The 21794-nt window shown below is 43.5% G+C and overlaps 1 protein-coding gene across 7 annotated transcripts in view; it reads left to right on the top strand.

The window, feature by feature from the left end:
* LOC100081375 (PDZ and LIM domain protein 5) overlaps positions 1–21569 on the top strand; it is a 205032-nt gene extending 183463 nt beyond the window's left edge. For all 7 annotated transcript variants that reach the window (XM_029076919.1, XM_029076924.1, XM_029076923.1 and 4 more), the window contains 5 exons: positions 7788–7962; positions 14621–14801; positions 17577–17697; positions 19511–19626; positions 21025–21569. In XM_029076919.1, the coding sequence (XP_028932752.1) occupies positions 7788–7962; positions 14621–14801; positions 17577–17697; positions 19511–19626; positions 21025–21114 (683 nt within the window). In that variant the 3' untranslated portion in view covers positions 21115–21569. The remainder of the gene's footprint in view (positions 1–7787; positions 7963–14620; positions 14802–17576; positions 17698–19510; positions 19627–21024) is intronic.
* Positions 21570–21794: the final 225 nt, after the last annotated feature.

The raw sequence follows: 21794 nt of genomic DNA, 5'->3' as shown, positions 1-21794 counted from the left end.
CTTACTCTGAGCCAGGCACTGTACTAAGTGTTGGGGTAGAAACAAACAAATCAGATTGGACACAGTCCCTGTTCTTGGGACTCCCAGTCTTAATCCCCATTTTACAGATGAGGTAACTGAGGCACAGAAAAGTGAAGTGATTTGTCCACGGTCACACAGCAGACAAGTGGCGGCATAGGGATTAGTACCCAGATCCTCTGACTTCCGGGCCTTTGCCCTTTCCAATAGGCCATGCTCCTTTTCAGTTTCTCTAGCCTGTCCTCGGCAACATCTAGAGAGGTGATCTTTGTCTTCTTCAAAAGCCTTTTCAGTGAAACAGTAATTAACGCGGATTTGGAAATCTGATTTTTATCCCCCCAGATGGCAAACTCCATGAGGGCAGTTGCCATGTCTTACCCCCTATTTTCTAGCTCAAGTGTTTTTGTATTTGGGTTTAACTGTCCCAGTCCTCACCTTGTTCCCCTCTCCCAGCAGGTGTTCAATCAGTGCTCCGAATTAATGGAGATTGTGAACTGTCAGAATCAGTCATCCTTAACACCGTTTCTCTACATTGTCCGTAAAGGGAATGGAATCCAGTTTGTTACTCAGAAAAACTACCTTAGGTATTAGGTAGCTGTACCTTTCTCCAGCCTTTAACCAGTGTAGCTTTTTCTTCAGTTTTTCTAGCAGAAAACCACTTTGTTTTTCTCCCTTTATTCCTCTAATCTTGAGGTGTTTCACTTTGTCTAAATCTCAGAAGGTCAAGTAAAGTTAGTTTGTCTTGGCTCCAGACACAACGATCCTTCGCCACGAATGATAACAACATATTTCCCCATTCATTCAAATTCTTCTCAGGGTCAGAATGGACTTTTTTCCTGGTTCAAATAGGAGGTGAGTTTGGTATGACTTTGAGCTTTTTCATTTCATAACTTCAATGTGGCACCAAACCCCAAGTGCAGGTGACTTGAAGTTGCTGTTTGTGATCTACTGACACAAACACAAGGCTAGATTTTATTACAAAAAAATGGAGGATTTCTGAAATACTGGAGCCGCAGCGACTGTAGTAGCTACCTGCTGGATGTCCCTGGGTACCCAGTTTAAATGTAGAACTGTCATTCCTACTCAAAAAGACTAGTCCTGAGGCTGTGACACTGAAGAGAAGTTGAGGTTTCTCCACAGGGCAGATTTGAAGAAACACGTTCATGAAACGATGAAACAAACCTCAGTGGTGTGTTGTCGCTTTGTTGGAGCAACAGAAAGCCGGCAGGCACCAACTGCTAATTAGGTGACTGTCTCGGAGCAGAGATTTGGGGAATATTGTGAAGGTGAAGGAAAAGTGCAAACAGGGACATCAATCAATCAACAGGATTTATTGAATGCTTAATGTGTGCAGAGCACTGTACTAAGAGCTTGGGAGAGTACAAAACAACAATAAACCCACACATTCCCTACCTCTGTACTAACTGCTTGGGGGAGTGTATTTACAACAGAGTTGTTAGATGTGCTTAGCACATAGTAAGTGCTTAACAAATGCCTTCATGATTATTATTATTTTGTGATCCCTGCTCACGAGGAGCTTATATTCTGCAGGGGCGAGATGGGCATTAAAATAAATCACGGGGAAAAAATGGAGTAAGAGGATGGGTACATAAGTGCTGTGGGGCTGGGGAGAGTTTCAGAGTGCTTAAGCGGTACACAGCCATGTGCATAGGCGATGCAGATAGATGGGAGAGCCAAAAGGGGAAATGAAGGAATTTGGTGTGAAAGGATTGTCAGCGGCCCATCAGAAAGTGTCACACATGATTAAAAATTTAGCATCATCAGCATCATCTTTGAACTCTCAGGACGGCCGAATTATTTTCTGTCCATTTTTTATTCCAACATACATTTTTTTGATCTGAGCTCTGCCTTCCACTCTGTTGGTGTCTTTCAGACTTAAGAAACTTACGTATTAAGACTTCCTTGAGAAGCAGCATAACATAATAAAGACCACGGGCCTTGGAGTCAGAGACATGGATTCTGATTTTGGCTCCACTGTTTGCCTGCTGTGTGACAGGTCATGTAACTTCTCTGGGCCTCAGTTTCCTCATCTGTAAAATAGGGACAGAATACCTGTGCTCTCCCTCTTTAACTGTGAGCCCAGTGTGGGACAGGGACTCTGTCTGGTCTGCTTTCTGGTATCTTCCTATCTCAGTGCTCAGTAAATGCTTGTCACACAGTAATTGCTAAACAAATACTGCTATTAGTCCTCTTTTTCTTCTTCTTAAGCCTAACTTCACTCTTAGACTGAGGTGGCAACCGTAAGCCATTGTAAGGCTCCGGCTTTTCAGATCAAGTAAACTCACCTTCATTGTTTGAATTGCCATGGTGAAGTCATGGAAAAAGAAGCACGAATATAATTAGAGTAGTCAATTAGAGAGAATGACTCCACTCCTGGATAGGGTGTGAATTTGTAACTCTTTCATTGTGAGGGGTAATGATAAGGTTTCTGAAAACTTCAATCAGCTACATCTTAATTTAATCCACGATTTTCACAGTGTATGTGCCAACTGAGAAGCTAAAATATCTGCTGTATAGGCTTGCCAACCTTCCTTGCCTTGATTTACTAGCCCATTGGAATAGGGGATGATTTAGATGACATGGCAGGTGAAATGGCTTAAGAAGAAAATATTAGTTTTGGCTGTCACCACAGAAACATTTATTTTCCTTTAGAAACACTTGTTACTGTATCATAATTTCTCTCGAGAAGGTAGTAGAACATTGGTTGGCAAGTGTAAGTGGTTTATTCTAAAAAATATTTTCCCCCGATGATGCTAGATGGGCTTAGACGTTAATACCGCCACTTGCCCGCTGTGTGACCTGGGGCAAGTCTTTCTACCTCACTGTTGGTCCAAGATGGGACAGGTAGGGAAGAGATCAGAAGCCTGCAGAAAGCTTCCACCCCCTCCTTTTGATGAAGACCCTCCATATCCCCCATAATTCAGGTTGGTAGATTTAAAGGGCGGGATGCTCGTCCAGAAAATTAGCACTCAAAAGTGGAAGAAATATTAATTTAGCCCTGTAATACTCGGTACCCAATCTCTTACAGTTTTGGGGTTTTTTTCTTGTATTAAGTGCTTATTATATGCCAGGCACTGTACTAAGTGTAGGGGTAGATGCAAGCTAATGGGCTTGGACACAGTCCGTGTCCCATCTAGGGTTCACAATCTTAATCCCCATTTTACAGATGAGATCACTGAGGCACAGAGAAGTGAAGTGACTTGCCCATGGTTACACAGCAGACAAGTGGCGGAGCTAGGATTAGAACCCAGGTCCTTCTGACTCCCAGGCCTGTGTTCTATCCACTAGACCTTTGTTGCTTCTTGTTATGTCTGCTCACGCCAGCCAAAATGAACCATCAACTGTCTAATTGGCTCGGTTCTGCTTTTAGGCCCAGAATAACAACGTGAGAGACTCCACTGCCCAAATTACACAAAAATGCTTTACTGTTTTTTGACTCTGGATCCTAGGTTGTCTTCAGATCTGGTCCATTTATTTGGCATGCAATCCCTTGCTCGGTTGATGAACAGAATGGTGCATACATAACCTTTCTGCAGAATAAGGCTGGGGCCAAAATTTTCAGACCCTGTGCTTTTGCCAGCAGCTTAAGATGTTTCCTCCATTAGCTGGTAACTCCATAGTAATAGTAATAATAATAACAATAATAATAGTGGGATTTATTAAGCACTATTCCAAGTGCTGGGATAGATACAAGTTCATCAAGTCAGACACATTCCCTGTCCCACAATGGGCTCACAGTCTGAATAAGGAGGGAGGAACAGATATTAAATTAATTCAATCAATCATATTTATTGAGCACTTTCTGTGTTCAGAGCACTGTACTAAGCGCTTGGGAGAGAACAGTACAACAGTAAACAGACACATTTCCCACCCACAGCGAGTTTAAATGCTCTTGAGGGCAAGGAATGCCACTTCCAATTTTCTTGTTTTGTACTCTTTCAAACAGTACAGTGTAATAGTACTTATGATTATTATTACAGTACTGTGTATCCTGTGAGCACTCAATAAATACCACTGATTGATAGGAGGAGGAAAAGAAGGGAACCTGCTTCTGGACAGAATAGCGATCACTTGTAAGCAAAGAAATTGTGATTGATTGAGAACCTACCCTAGGAAACATTGGGTTAAAACACTTTAAAGGGGAATCGTGGCCTCCCTGGAAGACCAAACTGTGCCGTTGTTCATAGCTGCTATATTTACGTGTGTACTAAGCAGCCTAGCCTGTGATTGTTTCTATGCACCAGGAAAATTTTTGCCAAAGTGACTGTAGGTAGGGCTTACAATCCATCTTTCTCCCTTTGTCCCAAAACGTTTCTCTTGTGTTTGCATTCACTGGGATTGTTCAACATTAGAATGTACTATTGTTAGCACAACCAAGGCGAAGTCACACTGGGATGAAAGACAAAAAAAAGCAGTGAATTTCTTGTCTGTAAACTTGGTTAAATATTAAACAAGTCTTGTCAGAGCTCTGGTTTGAGCTTAGCATCCTTGGTTGAAGGAAACTTCTGGGTAATTTCAAGATATTGTGTGAGGAGTAAAAAGCTCCAGAGGCCCCCACTCCACTTTTCTCAGTCCTTGCATAGAAGAAGCAGTACCTTCCCCTAATAGGAAATGTTGGCTTTTTTTATGGTATTTGGTAAGCACTTACTATGTATCAAGCACTGTTCTAAGTGCTGGGGTAGATTCGAGTCAATCAGGTCGGTCACTGTCCCTGTCCCACATGGGGCCTACAGTCTAACTAGGAGGACGAACAGATATTGAATCCCTATTTTACAGATCTGTGTCCGTCTCCCCAGCAAGCACACAACCAGTATCAGTTCCAGAGAACTATGCTGTAGGATAGAGAAGGGAGGTAGTCGAGGATCCGCATTTGAAGGCTCAACAAGAATTACAAACTCCGTGTTCTGATGGTTCAGAAGCAGCATGGCCTGATGGTTAGAGCACGGACCTGGAAGTCAGAAGGACCTGGGTTCTAATCCCCGTTCCACCACTTGTGTGCTATGTGGCCTTGGGCAAGTCACTTCAATTCTCTGCTCCTCAGTTATCTCATCTTTAAAATGGGGGTGAAGACTGTGAGCCCCATGTGGGACAGGGACTGTGTCCAACCTAATTAGCTTGTGTCCAACCCAGTGCTTAGCACAGTGCTTGACATAGAGTAAGCGCTTAACAAGTACCATTATTATTATCATTATTATCAGCTTAAGGTGCGAAATGCCATCTAACCTGTGACCTTGGAGCATAATTTAGTTCTTTGAAAGAAAAGGGCTAAATAAATGCAAGATATTAATAGTATTGGGCTCTTATGGGCTTGCATGGTCATGATTTGGGAAGTGGGGAGTCTACTCCCATAAGAAAATATTGGTGGAGATATGAAGGGATGAACCACCAAAAGAACCCCTCCCAAGGAACTGGGGGGCTATTTTGGAGTAGAGAGGGAAAATTCTCTAAGAACTAGAAATAGAACTAGAAATAACAGCAGATCCACTAGATTGTAAGCTCCTTGAGAGTAGGGATCGTATCTATCGACTCTTTTGTACTATACTCTCCCAAGGGCCTAGTACAGGGCTCAATACTGTAGATTGATTTAATTTGTTAGGCGTCTAGGACACCTCTGGACTGTAGACTTAAGATCCTTTAGACTATAAGTCCTCTAGACTGTAGGCTCACTGTGGGCAGGGAATGTGTCCAATTATTGTTACATTGTGCTCTCCCAAGTGCGTAGTACAGTGCTCTGAACATGTTAAAACAACAATAAACAGACATATTCTCTGCCCACAATGAGCTTACAGTCTAGAGGGGGGGAACACAGTTTGGATAGACGGAGCACATAATTATTTTATATGTAAAGGCCTATCTTAATAAGAGAATAGAGCATGGCCTAGTGGAGAGAGCATGGCCTAGTGGAGAGAGCATGGTCCTGGGAGTCAGAGGACCCAGGTTCTAATCCCAGCTCTGCCACTTGTCTGCTATTAGACTTGGGCAAGTCACTTCTCTGTGCCTCAGTTCCCTCATCTGCAAAATGGAAATTCAATACCTGTCCTTCCGTCCTGCTTATACTGGGACCCCCAAGTGGGTCCTGATTATTTTGTATCTATGCCAGTGGTTAGTATAATGTTTGAGACATAGTAAGTGCTTAACAGATAGCACAATGATGATGATGATCATTATTATTAATATTGAGAAAAATAACAAAAAAGTAACCACTCTTTCCATTCTCTTGGAAATAAGAAAAATGAAAGCTTGTCCAAATGTTTTCATACTTGGAAACCATTGATGTTTCTCTCTCATCGGGAAAGAACAAAGTAAATTTGACATTATTAAGAGTGAGCTGGGACAGGGGCAGGGAGAGAGAGAGTGAGAGAGAGACTTCCAATCCTGTTGACTCATTGGGGAAGAAAAGGACGAAAGCTTTTGGTCAGTAAGGAAGTGTTTTGTGCATGCTGTGCCAGCGAAAACTCTCCAGGAGAGCCGACATCCAAGTGCTTTTGAACCCTCCTCGACTGTCTTTTCACTTCCATTCCCGTGTCTACCTCAAGCATCCCTGAGTGGGCAGGGACATTACAGTTGTCTTGGCAAAACAAGGTTGGGCTTCCTGCACCACAGCTGAACACAGCCAGCGCTACACTGGCGGGTTCAAACTGACTGAGCATGAGGAAAATCTGCTGCGTCGAGCCCCCCCCAGGGCCCCTATTTTGATGAAAAGAATCACGGGAACGTAAAAATGGTCTCCTTTCAAACATTCCTCGGCTGCGTTGTTTGAGAAAGAAACGATTCAAGCTGAAACACTGGGGGCTGATGGGGAAGATGGTTCCTCTCCCCAGTGCTGGGCCAAGCCTGGTCAAGATGGAGCTTGCAGACCCATTCTCTAGCCCCTTGGGATGCTTATATAGTCCATCTGCCCCTCTCCCCCACAGCCTCACCTCTAAAGACCCTTCTCCTCACACCACTTCTCCCAGTCAGATCAAGTCAGGAAAAGGTATTGTCCAAAGGAAGAATGGGCCTTCAGCAGACCTGCCACATTCCCATTAATTCATTCATTCAATCTATTTATTGAGCACTTACCACAGGCAGAGCACTGTACTAAGCACTTGGGGGAGTACAAAATAGATACATTCTCTGCCCATAGGAGCTTATGGTCTAGAAGGGAAGACAGACATTAATATAAATAAAGTACAGAAGCAGCATGGCCTGGTGGATAGAGCATGGCCTGGAAGTCAGAGGACCTGGGTTCTAATTCTGTTTCTGCCACTTGTCTGTGGTGTGATCTTGGGCAAGTCACTTCACTTCTCTGTGCCTCAGTTATCTCATCTGTAAAATGGTGATTAAGACTCTGAGCTCTATGTGGGCTCACAACTTGATTAATTCATATTCAACCCCAGGGCTTAGTACAGTGCCTGCGCATAGGAAGACCATAATTATAATTGTAATATAATCATAGATTGTGAGCTCCTCACGGGCCAGGGACCCTGTCTTAATCCCACCTGTGTACTTTTTCTGCACACAGTAAGTGCCTAATAAATACCATTACAACTACTAATCATCTTCATCATTATCAACAATGTGGGGCTGGGAGAGGGATGAATACTTGTTCCCTTTATAAAGGGAATAAAGGGAACAAGTCAGGATGACGCAGAAGGGAGTGAGAGAAGAGGAAAGGAGGGCTTAGTCGTGAAGGCCTATTTCCCGTAATAGATCCTTTGCTCACTCATCTATAGAATCGTTCTAATTGTCTCATTTCAAATCCACAGCCCCTTTGACCGGAAGGATCTCTAACAGCGGGTCTCAGGCCGGAGCATCTGCCCTGAGCAGCTCAAGTGCTGCCCAGCCCCCGCTGAATGAGCAGGACACCCTGGTTCAGAGAGCGGAGCACATCCCTGCAGGGAAACGCACCCCAATGTGTGCTCACTGTAACCAGGTCATCAGGTCTGTATGCTCTCTTCTTCACTTCTCCTAGTCAGCCAGCTTGCCTTTATCCGACAGACAATGACTTCCCTTCCTTTCAAGCCTTATTCGTTCATTCAATCATTCAGTTGTAATTATTGAGCGTTTTACTGGGTGCAGAACACTGTACTTTTCATTCAGTCGTATTTATTGAGCGCTTACTTGTGCAGAGTACTGTACTAAGTACTTGGGAAGTACAGTTCAGCAACAGAGACACTCCATGCCCAAATGGGCTCACAGAAGGCACCACTCCTCCAAGAGGTCTTCCCTGATTAAGCTCTCCTTTCCACTTCCCCCATTCCCTTCTCTGTTGTCCTGACTCACTCCCTTTATTTGTGCCCCTTCCCAGCTCCACAACACTTTTGTCCATATTTGTCATTTATTTATATTAATGTCTGTCTTCCCCTCTAGACTGTAAACTCATTATGGGCAGGGAATGATCTGTTTATTGTTATATTGTACTCTCCCAAGCACTTAGTACAGTGCTCTGCATACAGTAAGTGCTCATTAAATATGACTGACTGACTTTTAAAGGGTACTGTTCTCTCCTGATGGTCTAGACTGCCTTTGGGCACATGCCCAAGAAGACATGAGGAAGAGTCACATCAGTCATATGAGTTCATCTAATACTTTCCAATCAGCCCTCTCCCCTTTCTTCTTGAAAGGGCGATAATGGTGGCATCCTTGAAGATCTCTAGACTGTAAGCTCCTTGTGGTCAGGGAATGTGTCTACCAACTCTGTTATATTGTACTCTCCCAAGTGCTTAGTACAGTGCTCTGCACACAGTAAGTGCTCAATAAATACCACCGATTGATTGATGAATGCCAGTGTATCATCATAATAATAGTGGTAGTGATAATAATAATTAGGGTATTTGGAGAAGCAGCGTGGCTCAGTGGAAAGAGCACAGGCTTTGGAGTCAGAGGTCATGGGTTCGAATCCCGGCTCTGCCACTTGTCAGCTGTGTGACTGTGGGCAAGTCACTTACCTTCTCTGCGCCTCAGTTACCTCATCTGTAAAATGGGGATTAAGACTGTGACCCCCCCCCCCCCACGTGGGAGAACCTGATTCCCCTGTGTCTACCCCAGTGCTTAGAACAGTACTCTGCACATAGTAAATGCTTAATAAATACCAACATTATTATTATTTGTTAACACTTAAACACTTAGGTGCTTAAAATTAACACCTGTAACTCTTCCAAGTGGGAGAGTGGGGATCGTCTTCCCCTTTGACGCTGAGGAAACTAAGGCTTGAAGAGTTCACTGACCTTTATAATGGTATTTGTGAAGTGCTTTCTATGTGTCAAGTAACTGTCCCAAGCGCTGGTATAGATACAAAATTATCTGGCTGGATACAGTCCTGGGATCACGTGGGACTTGTCTGACAGAATCAGTGTATCCTATTTTTTCTTATTCCTGGGAGAATGTGAAGAATAATTTTTTTTTATTATTAACCACTATTATTATCAGCGATAATGATAATATTAATCGGAGTCAGGAAATTCAAGTTTTATCCTGGCTTTGCCACTTGCCTGCTGTGTGACTGTGGGCAGGTCACTTACCATCTCTGGGCCTCAGTTTCCTCTCCTGTAAAATGGGACTAAATACCTGCTCTGTCATACTTAAACAGTAGATCCCATGTGGGACAGGGATTGTGTTGATTTGATCGTACTGTATGTAGCCCGGTGCTTAGCACAGTATTTGGCATATAGTAAACACTTAACAAATACCACAAATATTGGTATATTATTTGTAATGTAGAAGAGGATTTTTACAGTCTGGTGGATTGTAAACTTTGGTGTGATTATAAGCTTTGATTTTCTCAGTAAATGAATTGAAATGAGAAGTAGAATGGCCTACGGGGACAAAACTCAGTCCTGGGAGTCAGAAAGACCAGAGTTCTAATTCTGACTCTGCCACTGTCTGCTGTCTAACTTTGGGCAAGTCACTTAACTTCTCTATGCCTGTTACCCTCATTTGTAAAATGGGATGAAGACTGTGAGCCCCATGTGAGATATGGACAACCTGATTCCCTTGTGTCTATCCCAGCGCTTAGAACAGTGCTCGGCACATAGTAAGCGCTTAACAAATACCAACATTATTAACAAATACCAACATTATTACCCCAGCACTTAGTACAGTGTATAGCACATAGACCTTAACAAATACAATCAAAAAAACACAACCAAAATCCATTTTATTCTATTTCCTTCAAGAAGTTACTCTAAATATGAACATTTTTGCAGAAGAATTTTAAGAAGAACCTTTAATTTTTTGATAGGCAATTGTCTCCCTTTTTGTTTATGCCAACTTTCAGAGAGCCTGGATTAGAACGCGTGCTACATAGTGGTTGTTATGTGCCTCCTGTTTGTACAGTACTGAGCTAAACCCTGGAGGAAAATATACCTTAAAGATGATGGGCCTTGGGTTGCCATTAATTCACTAAGACTCTAGGCAAGTAACACTGAATTGACATGTTAGCCATCATGAATCCCTTTATGTGGCATTAGATAACCTCCCTGCAATCTCCAAAACTGTCAATCAGTCATATTTATTGAGTAAGGGCTGGGGAGTAAGAGGTTGTGGGTTCTAATCCTGGCTCCGCCGCTTGTGAGCTGTGTGACTTTGGGCAAATCACTTAACTTCTCTGTGCCTCAGATCCCTCATCTGTAAAATGGGAATTAAGACTGTGAACCCCACTTGGGACAACCTAATACCTTCGTATCTACCCCAGCGTTTAGAACAGTGCTTGGCACATAGTAAGTGCTTAAGAAATACCATTATCATTGTTTTTGAACACTTACTCTGTGCAGAGCACTGAACTAAGTGCTTGGGAGAGTACAATATAACAAAAAACTGATACATTCCTTGACCACAATGAGTTTAGAGCCTAGAGGACCACTGATCAAAGTTACAGTGAAAGTATGAGGGCTGTAACAGAATTCACCTCCCACTCAGTTTCAGATTTATTATCGATAATAATAATAATATTGATAATAGTAGTATTTGTTAAGTGTTTAGTATATGCCAAGAACTGTACTAAGTGCTGGGCAGATATAAGATAATCAGGTCCTACATTGGGTTCACAGTGTGAGTAGGAGGGAGAACAGGTATTGAATCCCCATTTTGCAGATGAGGGAATGAGAAACAGAGAAGGGAAGTGATTTGCCCAAGGTCACACAGCAGTTAAGTGACAGAGCCGGGATTTAATTCCAGGCTTGGACATTACTTTGAGGGTAGAGAAGAGGGGCACCATTTGTAACCCTATTCCCGGTCTGTCCATTACTACCATCTGTTCCCTACTGAACATTAAAGCTCTAAGAAAGGGGGAGTTAATAGGAACAGGGATTAATTAATTCATTTCAAGATCATGTAGCACTAATTAACAGGCTGAAGTTGCCCGGCACTCTGTTAAAAGCTGCAGTGACTGGGGAAGATTAGGGAGGTTCTTGTCTGAACATAGTTCTTAGCTCTTCTTATCAGGATTGCTTTCAGAAGGCAAGGGGAAGGATCAAGTGACTTTCTTTTGTACACCTGCTTTTCAGCTAAAATGCCACACTCCAATCCTGATTACATGGAGGCATAAGGGTAACCAGAACAAGTCAAGCCTCAAAAATTTTGAGGCATCTTTATAGCCTTTTCATTTGTACCATTAATTATCACCTCAATTCATTCTGATTTCAGAATCTTCTATTCTTCCCTGAAAACTTCCCTTCATCGGAAGGAGCAAAGAAACAGAAAATAACTTGGCTTTGTCTAAAGTCATTTTGAAAAAGTGAGACAGATAGGCGTTATTGCTTTCCAAAAATTTGGAAACTTGCAGCAAATGGTTGGTTTGTGTTCTTGAATCGGCGGCCATTCGGAAATTCCTCTTTTGTGAAACCTGGGGGTAGGGGCACCTGGAGAAAATGTCTTAGGGAAGCTTTCTCTTTTTTGATAGAAAGTGTTTAATCAGTAGTATTTCTTGAGTATCTAGCCCTTGACAGAATTCTGTCCTGGGCACCTGCTGCATACAGAGTCTGTATTAACTGCTTGTGAGCATACCTTGAAAGTAGAGGAATGGACCCTGCCCTCAGAGAACTTACAGTCCAATGGACAAGTCAGACACAAATTGCATCCATACAGTGGTAGCAGAAAGACGAGAGTAGAGCTAAAACTTGTAAGAGTTTGAATCTTCCCAGGCTGAATTAGCCACGAGCTGAGGCTTGTGAGTCCAGATCTGGGCCGGCCCTCTTGCCTTTTCAGGTCTTTGGTCACCAAAACTTTGTAGCAGGGAGATCCTTGGTGAATTCACCTGAGGCCAGTGTAGATTGGTATGCAAAGTGTACCCCCTTATGGCAGGATAGTCCAGTGGGGAGGGAAAGCAGCAACAGGGGAGTCAGGGGTCCTGAGTTCTAAACCTAGCTCTGCCGCTTGTCCACTGTGTGACCCTGGGAAAGTCACTTAACTTCTGTGCCTGAGTTTCCTCATCTGTAAAATGGGGATTAAATCCTACATAGACTGTGAACCCCATGAGAGACAGGGACTTGAACCTACCCCGACATTTAGAACAACAATGGTTGGCCCATAATAAGTGCTTAACAAATACTATTAAAAAACGAATATTTTTTTTTTAAAAAAAGAGGCAGATGAACAAGACTTTCCATTCTTCCCCGTGCTGAATCTGTCATTCTCATACACTGGGAAACCAAATCTGCCTGGAAATGGAGAGCCTTTTCCATGAAGGTGCTGCAGGCTACGCTAATGACTCCATCCAATTAGCCATGCTGACACTGGGAAGAAGAGTGCATTTTGTGGTTACATAAGGACTCGTATTGTTTAATCGGTACATAACTTAAAGGGCAACCAGGGGAGAGTGTGTTTGTATAGGGAGGCCGTAAAGCAAAGTATCAGGTTAGGTCAGTGTTTGCCCATCACAGCCACCGTCCACAAAAGAATGGCAGATTTGCTGTCAAATAGTCTTTGAGACTCATTTCTTAAAAGAGCATGACCATCCCCTCAAAGCTGTGTTTCTGCTTCCTCCTAGAATTGTCCCATTGTTGGGAGTTGCCCAAAAGTCTGATAAGACAAACTAAAGCCAACTCAAGCTCCCCACGAGACTATCCTTGAAGCCTGTTTGAATGTCCAGTGGGTTTATTTTTCTGTTAACCCTGTTTGGGGACATTTGAATTGAAACAGAAATTCCTACAACCCTTCTCTGTCCCTTCAGCCTTCCCCTTTCCTTTCCTAAAGTCCTGCACCATTCAAGATCATTCCAAAGCTCCTTTTCAAACTTTCTGGTAAACCTCATAACTTTCTGTGAAACTTGTTAAATCAATCAGTCAATCAGTGGTTATTAATTGGACACTCACTGGGTGCAGAGCTCTGAACTCAGTGCTTGGGAGATACAATACAACAGAGTTACAGCAGAATATGATGAATTTTTTTTGACCGTATCATAGTGCTATTAGTAATGCTAGTGGTGATATTTGCAAAGTGTTTATTATATGGCAAGCATTGTGTTAAGCACTGGGGTAGATGGCAGTAGTATTAGAGTGGACACAGGCCCTGTCCCACATGGGGCTCACAGCAGAAGAGGGAAGGAGAATTAGGATCTGGGGTCTACCCCAGGACAATTGGAAGGAGTCGTGCAAGGAGCTCATTCGTACCGACTACTGCCCTCAGAGTTGAATACCCATTGTGTTCGATCTGGAGGCTAAGAGAAAGCCGTGGAGGAGAGAAGAAACTGTTGTTGCTTGCTGGCAAGACTCTCAGCTCACGTGAAATCAACTACTGTTTTACACTATCTAAAAGCAGAAAGTACAGAGCACAAGCCCGTCGGCAGATTTAGCACAGTGGTTAATTGCTTAGTACAGTGCTCTGCACAGAGAGAGTGCTCAGTAAATACGATTGAATGAATGATACCATCCTCAACCCCCATGGTCCAAACACAGAGGGGCTTTTTACGTGCTTCTTGCTATGACCCTAAATTCTATTCCTTTGGTACACTCTCCTCATACATTTTAGTTCTCTCTTGTTGTAGACAGTGAGCCCTAGGTCCAATTCCAATATGATTAACTTGTATCCACACCTGAGCTTAACCCAGTGCTTGGCACGAAGTGCTTAAGATATAGTTTCATTTTTTATTAATAATCATAGAAAGCAGCTATTGGGTTAACACCTTCATCACATTACTTAATGAACACCAGCTGCGTACAAAACCGCACACTGGGTGTCTTTTCCATCCAGAGCAATTTACAGAACTTTTGCGAAAAATATAATAGCAGAAGACATGGTCTCTGCCTTCGAGGAGCTTATAATCAAATGGAAGAGACAGGCAAACACAGATAGTCTACCTACAGTGGGAACGAAGCAGAGATCAAGTAGAGCAGGGAAACTAAAGTGGGTGAAAATGGATGAAAAACGGAGTTAATGTAAAGAAGCTCATTGTGGGCAGGTAATATGTCTGTTTATTGTTATATTGTACTATCCCAAGCACTCAGTACAGTGGTAAGTGCTTAATATATGCCACTGAATGAATGAATGAACGAAGTGTTGCTGAGGGAAGACTTGACCAAGGAAGTGGGAACCTCTTCCTAAAGGGATTAAAGTAGGGACTTGTCCTGGTACGGAGTTCAACTGGCCTGCTTTCTTTTCCCAGAGGACCTTTCCTAGTGGCCTTGGGGAAATCCTGGCATCCGGAGGAATTTAACTGTGCTCACTGCAAAAACACCATGGCCTACATTGGGTTTGTGGAGGAGAAAGGAGCGCTCTACTGTGAGCTCTGCTATGAGAAGTTCTTTGCTCCCGACTGTGCCCGCTGCCAGAGGAAGATTCTTGGCGTAAGTATGAACATGTTGACTTCTGATGCTCCGACTGGTGATGATGGGGGATTCTGGGCATTAGATTCTAGAGGACTTTTTGTTATCCACCCTGATTATTTCCTCCTTGCTTTGCCTCCTCCTTGATTCTGTCCTGGTGCCTCCCCACCCCCTGAGAGGAGGAGAACAGGGTGAGGTGGGTACATCAGTGGTGGCAAGACAACATGGCCTAGTGGAAGGAGCGTGGGACTGGGAATCACGAGGCCTGAGTTCTAATCCTGGATCCTCCACTGCCTGCTAGGTGACTTTGAGCAAGTCAGTTACCTTCTCTGTGCCTCAGTTCCTTCATCTGTAAAATGGAGATTAAATACCTGTTCTCTTCTCCCCCTTAGACTGTGAGCCCCAGGTGGGACAGGGACTGATTGGAATACATCTCCTCCAGCGCTTAGCACAGTGCCTGGCACATTGTGAGTGCTTACACATCCTTCAGTTTTTATTGTTGGTTTCAAGACGTGGCCCTTTGTGCCCTCAGAGCGAGGGGGAGCAATTGTGCCCGGGGGGCTACGGGACAGGGCATGAATCCGGCAGAATTGGCAGAATCTGGACCACCCACCCATTTATGCGCAGCTGTGGTGCCTCTGCTGTTTAAATTTTAATTCCATACTTCTTTGCAGATCAACTCTTTTCCACAACTCAGGGTTCATTAGGAGGGCATGGCTCTCCTGGAATTCAGAGCAGGAAGCGTAAAAATGGCGTGTGTTTTTCCTGAGCCTGCGTGTATTTTAAAGGATCACCTCTATTTTATGAGTCTACATATGGGATGGAAACATATTTTGGAGCAAAAGTCCCTCTGCTTCCAGGGCAGGAACAAATTTAGGCCTGAAATAAAATAGGTAGGGATTGTGTGATTAGGAAAGGGACACCTGGGTTTTTTTGTTTTGTTTTATTTTTTTCATTTCCAGAAACCTATCGCCAAGTGGCTTGGGAGAACTGCAAGGTGGTCTTTAAACACAGGGCCCTCCATCTGGTTTGGAGAAGAAAACTAAAGCTAGCAGTATCCAACCACATCTGTGGTTGGCAATTCAGTCATAAGAATAATTGGGGTATTTCTTAAAATCCTTACTGTGTGTCAAACATTGTACTAAGTGCCAGGGTACATACAGGATAATCAGGTCAGACACATTCCAGTCTGAAGGGGAGGGAGAATGGGTATCTCATCCCTACTTTTACAGATGAGGAAACTGAAGCGTGGAGAATATAAGTGACTTGCTTTTCATTCAATAGTATTTATTGAGTGCTTACTATGTGCAGAGCACTGTACTAAGCGCTTGGGATGAACAGGTCGGCAACAGATAGAGACAGTCCTTGCCGTTTGACGGGCTTACTTGCTTAAGGTCATGTAGCAGGGAAGTGACAGAACCGGGATTAGAATCCAGGTCTCTAGACTCAGGATGAGAACCCAGGTTTCCTGCCTCCCAATCCTGAGCTCTTTCTACAAAAAAACATGCTGCTGCTTCGCCATTTTAGAAGGATAGTTTCTGAATTGTCACCGGCGAGTATTTGAGTCCCGCAAACATTGAAGGCTATAGAAAAAAGGGATCGGGCATCAGATAATCTTTAACAAGAGACTGGGGGAATCCCCTTATTTAAGATTCTTCCTCTCCAGGCAGAACTGGTGCCAGTCTCCGTCAGTTTTAGGTTTGTATTGCTTCCGGATCTGAACTGTTGCCAGGGATGCTGAGGCTTCCAACAAGCAAGATGTCACTCCTTTCATTCCATAGCTTTAAAAGAGATACCTATGTTACTGCTCAGGCATCAGCCAGCAACCCTCACTGGTAGGGCCCTTCTACTGATCTTCCCAGCCGCAAGCTCATTCTTCTTATCATTATCATCATCATCATCATTGCCATCGGCATTATTTTCTAAGTGCTTACTTATGTGTTAAACACTGCTGTAAGCACTGGGGTTGATTCATGTTAGTCAGGTCAGACACAGTCCCTGTCACAAATCTAAGAGGGAGGGAAAACAGGCATCGAATCCCCATTTTACAGATGAGGAAACAGAGGCAAAGACATGTCAAGTGACTCATCCAAGGTCACACAGCAAACTGTCAGAGCCCGTGCTCTTTCCACTAGACCATGTTGTTCCCCTCAGATGTCCTTGTATTGTACTCTCCCCAACGCTTAGTACAGCGCTGTGTGCACGGTAAGCACTCAATAAATAAGATGGACCGACTGACTGACAGATTGTAGCGACCCCTTGACCGTTTAGACAACGATTGACTTCTGTCGCCTTAAAATTGGAGAGGCAAAAAAGAAATTGAGGTCATTGAGAATTTTGCCTTGATAGGCCTAGTAACACAAAAATGATTTTTGGTAAAATTGCAGTTGGCTGTCTTAGGGGTGCCAATGAGAAACTCTCTGCCATCGAACCTTACAATCCCTAGCCCTTCTTCAGAATGAAGCTTAGTTGGAGTGGACCATTGTCTGGGAATTGATTCTCCTTTGGGTAAAAATTGAGGAAAGCTTTCTCGCGCACACACACAGCGAAGAGAAGGTGGTTATTGCAAACTGGACTAAATGAGATGGTTGAAATGTATTTGTAGCAAAACTGTACCTTTTGTAGTCCTTCTCCTAGAAGAAAAGCTCTTCATGTGCACTCACACACGTTTACACACACACACACACATCCATGTGAGTATATACTATGTGGATTAACTAATATACAGATATCTGTGGATTTGCTGCCATCCTTCTGACCCATCCAGTGATGAATGTGTCTCTCATTCTGGAACAGGAAGTCATCAACGCTTTGAAGCAGACTTGGCACGTCTCCTGTTTCGTCTGCGTGGCCTGTGGTAAGCCCATTCGGAACAATATCTTCCACCTAGAGGATGGCGATCCCTACTGTGAAACAGGTGAGAGACTGGCGTTTCCCCACCCCTTGTGCTGGGCGTGGGGAATGTTTGGGTTGCTGCTGGCTCAACTCGGCTCTCCTTGGCTAAACTTGAGAAGCTGGGTGGCCCAGTGGAAAGAGCGTGGACCTGGGAGTCAGGGGACCTGGGTTTGAATCCTGGCTCCATCACTTATCTGCTGTGTGACCTTGGGTAACTCACTTCACTGGGCCTCAGTTTTCTCAACTGCAGAATGGGGATTCAGTACCTGTTCTCCCTCCTGTTTAAACTTCGAGGCCCATGTGGAACCTAATTAGAGTGTATCTACCTCAGAGCTTGGCACATGGTAAGCACTTCACAAATATGGCAATTATTATTTCCTTTCCCCATTCACTAGGGAATGGACTCTAGTGTTTTACTTTTGTCTGATGCCGTTCTCCAGAAGCGCCCTGGCATGGTGCTAGTTATCAATCATTCAGTGGTATTTATTGAGCACTTACTATGTGCAGAGCACAGCACTAAGCACTTGGGAGAGCACAATAATGCCACATGAATTTATCATCTTTGCTTTCCTTATCACCCCTCTGCAACCCCCACAAGACAAATGTACATATCCTTATAGTTTATGGCCTCCTCTATTTGTAATTTATTTTAATATTATAGTAATTTAAATTTTGGTATTTGTTAAGCATTTACTTTATGCCAAACATGGCCCAAAGCTATGTGTGTTACAAAATAATCAGGTCTGTCTCCCACACTAGAGTGTAAGCTTCTTGAGGACAGGGATTATGGCTCCAAACTATATTATTCTCTCTGAAGTGCTTAGGACAGTGCTCTGCACAGAGTAAGTGTTCAGTAATTACCTTGGATTGATTGATTAATATTTTTCAGGCACCTAAACTAAACAGATTTTCTTGATCATTGGGAGGGCATTGGATTAACTTAGTGTTCAAAAGGCACTAAAACACGCAGTAGTGTGTATGTGTGGGCAATTAATAGTATTTATTGAGTTCCTACTATGTGCAGAGCACTGAACTGAGCACTTGGGAGAATGCAAAAGAGTTAGAAGATAAAATCCTTGACCTCAAGGAGTTTACAGCCTAACCGAAAGACAAGGTTTAGGAGAATGCAAATGCGTTAGGAGATATTGTCTCTGCCCTGAAGGGGCTTTACAGTTTAGCAGGGGAGACTGTAAGAGTCTAAATTGTAGTCTGTTGGGTAATTGATAATGGCCCTTTTCTTTCCTTAAGGAAAAATGAAAGGAAATTTAAGCCTCTAGCAGACTCTATTGTGGGGAGAGGAGGGATTTTAAGGAATTAAACAGGCATCCTTGATGCGCTAAGAATGTTTGAATCCACAGTTTAATGGAATACTTTGTTGAGTTTGTCTTCAAATTGCTCACATTGAATGATGGCAAATTCGTTTCACCACCCCCTTCTGCAAGGAACAGGTTGTGCACTTTGCATTTGGGGAGGGAAAAGGCCACAGATGCAGGCTTTTTAGACTCTTTGAGGCCCTTCTGAAATTACATCTCTTCCAGGAGGACTTCCCAGATTAATCTCTCATTCTGTCCGCCAATAATAAGTATGTATACATCTTTATATCCTGTTGTTTCCCCCTACTTGTAGTTTATTTTAGTGTCTCCTGCTAGGCTGTCAGCTCCTTGATTGCAGGGATCATGCCACCTAACTCTGTACTCTCCTGGGGTCTTATCACAGTAATTGGCATTTAGTAGTTGCTCAAGAAATACCACCAGTTGATTGAGACACATTGCACTAAATGCACTCTCCAAACTCTGTGAGATTTCAGCTTTCCTTGTTCCGTGTGTCCTGTCCAGATTACTACGCCATGTTTGGTACCATCTGCCGTGGGTGTGAATTCCCCATCGAAGCTGGAGACATGTTTCTGGAAGCCCTGGGCCATACCTGGCACGACACCTGCTTTGTGTGTTCGGTAAGCCCCTATGTAGGCCAGTGGGAAGAATGGGATCACCAGCCTTTTTCTCTCTAGATCTTTCAAGCCTGAACAGAAAGGGATTTCTCTCACTCTGATGAGAGAGCCTTGTGAAGCTGGTGGGTATACAGCACCATTACCGTATGATGTGGGACCAATCAAGAGGCGTCCTTCTGGCCAAAAGGATAAGTGATGAGTTTCCTGGAGGCATTGATGGTTTGCAGAGACATGGACGGGTCTGTTCCCCTGATGACTGGTAACCTTGTCCTCTCCAGTGGTCCAATGTCTGGATTTCTGGATTTGTGGTGTTTGCTGGCGCCCTTGGTTAGTTTTTGTGATTGTTCTTGTGGAGAGGTGGAGGTGGGAGAGTCAGTTTTCCCTCTTGAAGTTGGCGTCCTCCCTTTGCCAGGAGGGTCCAAGGCTAAAGACTGCTTTGATTCTGTGGAAAGAGCACAAGTCTGGGAGTCAAGAGACCTGTGTTCTTATCCTGGCTCTGCCACTTGCCTTGGACAAGTCACTGAACTTCTCTGTGCTTCAGTTTCCTCATCTAAAGACTGTGAGCCCCATGTGAGACAGGAGCTGCGTCCCATCTGATTATCTTGTACCTCCCCCAGCACTCAGAACAGTGCTGTTCCTGCTCCTCTTTCTGCTCCTAGTAGTCCAGTCCCTCTGAAGGCCAGGAAGCAGGAAGGAGGAATAGGAGAAGCTGAGAGCACGGCCAGGCCCCAGACAGAGGAGTCTGCTCCTGGAAGGTCAAGAATTAGCTGTGGGTGTAGCCAAAATTAGAATTCATTAGATATGGTGAGGGAAAATAAATTTCAGCTTCTCCCTTAAGTCTGTGAACCCTGTGTGGGACAGGGATTGGGTCTGATCTGCTTCACCACCTCAGTGCTTAGCACAGTGCTGGCCCATTAGTAAGCACCTAACAAGTACCATAATAATAACATGCCCAGGATTCACTGGGCATAATACCCTTCTAGAGTGTAAGCCCATTGTGGGAAGGGATTGTCTCTCTTTATTGCTAAATTGTCCTTTGCAAGCATTTAGTACAGTCCTTTGTACACAATAAGTGCTCAATAAGTGCTATTGAATGGATACTCCTATTACTACTAATAATTATAATAATGCCCTGTAAATCCTGGTCCATAAAGCTTCCTAGCTTCAGTTAAGGGTGTGAGCCCCTTATGGGACAGGGACTGTGTCCAAACTGATTAATTTATATCTACCCTAGTGCTTAGAACAGTGCTTGGCACATAGTAAGTGTTTAACAGTTACCATAATTATTATTCAATCAAGTCAGTCCACCACTGCATTCGAAGTGGTAGTTATTGAGGCAATTTACGGTCAGTGGCAGGTGCTCGAACTGACCCCTCACTGACTGGGCCTGTTCCTCTCCAGGTGTGCTGTGACAGCCTTGAAGGCCAGACCTTTTTCTCCAAGAAGGACAAGCCACTGTGCAAGAAGCATGCTCATTCCATCAATATCTGAGTTCCAGAATCTTGCCGGGGAAGAAAGCCTGAATAGGAAAAGGAGGATGGAATGGCTCGATGGTGAATTTTGGATTTTTGGCTTTATGAATATTCTGTCTTTATCGTTTTGAAAAATCAAGGGAGCTGGGGAGGGAAGGGCATGGTAACACAATGTTTTTTGTTTTTTTACAATTATGACTCTGAGCTCATTGTGGGCGGGAAATGTGTCTACCCAACCCTGTTCTACTCTCTCAAGTGCTCAATAACAGTGCTCTGCACACAATAAGCCATTGATTGATTGATCATAAGAAGGATACTTAAGGATCTAAAGAAGAAAAGATTGAAACTTGCAGGCTGGTCTAATAGCATATAGCCTATTTAGAGAATATCTTCTGATGGCTCTATTTTGAGACTATTAAATATATCTTGAAATAATTGGATGACATTTTTTACCATAAAAAGATAAATAATTAACCCTCCTCTCAGCCTCTGATTTTGCTGTATCAGTGTTCATAATCCAGATGAAAGTCATGTACACATTTTGAAATAGTTATAAAAGGAAGTGAAAATGTCTTCTTTTTCTTTTATGGGGTCTCTTAGAGAAAACACAGCACAGTGTTATACTTAAACACTAAATGTCAGTGAATTGGTGAAGAGGGGTTTCATCAAGCAAAGAAAGTGCTTCTTTGCTGGTGATTA

Source organism: Ornithorhynchus anatinus, chromosome 12 (genome assembly GCF_004115215.2).
Source record: "Ornithorhynchus anatinus isolate Pmale09 chromosome 12, mOrnAna1.pri.v4, whole genome shotgun sequence".
NCBI classification, from domain to species: Eukaryota; Metazoa; Chordata; class Mammalia; order Monotremata; family Ornithorhynchidae; genus Ornithorhynchus; species Ornithorhynchus anatinus.
This window is presented reverse-complemented; position numbering and strand designations above follow the sequence as displayed.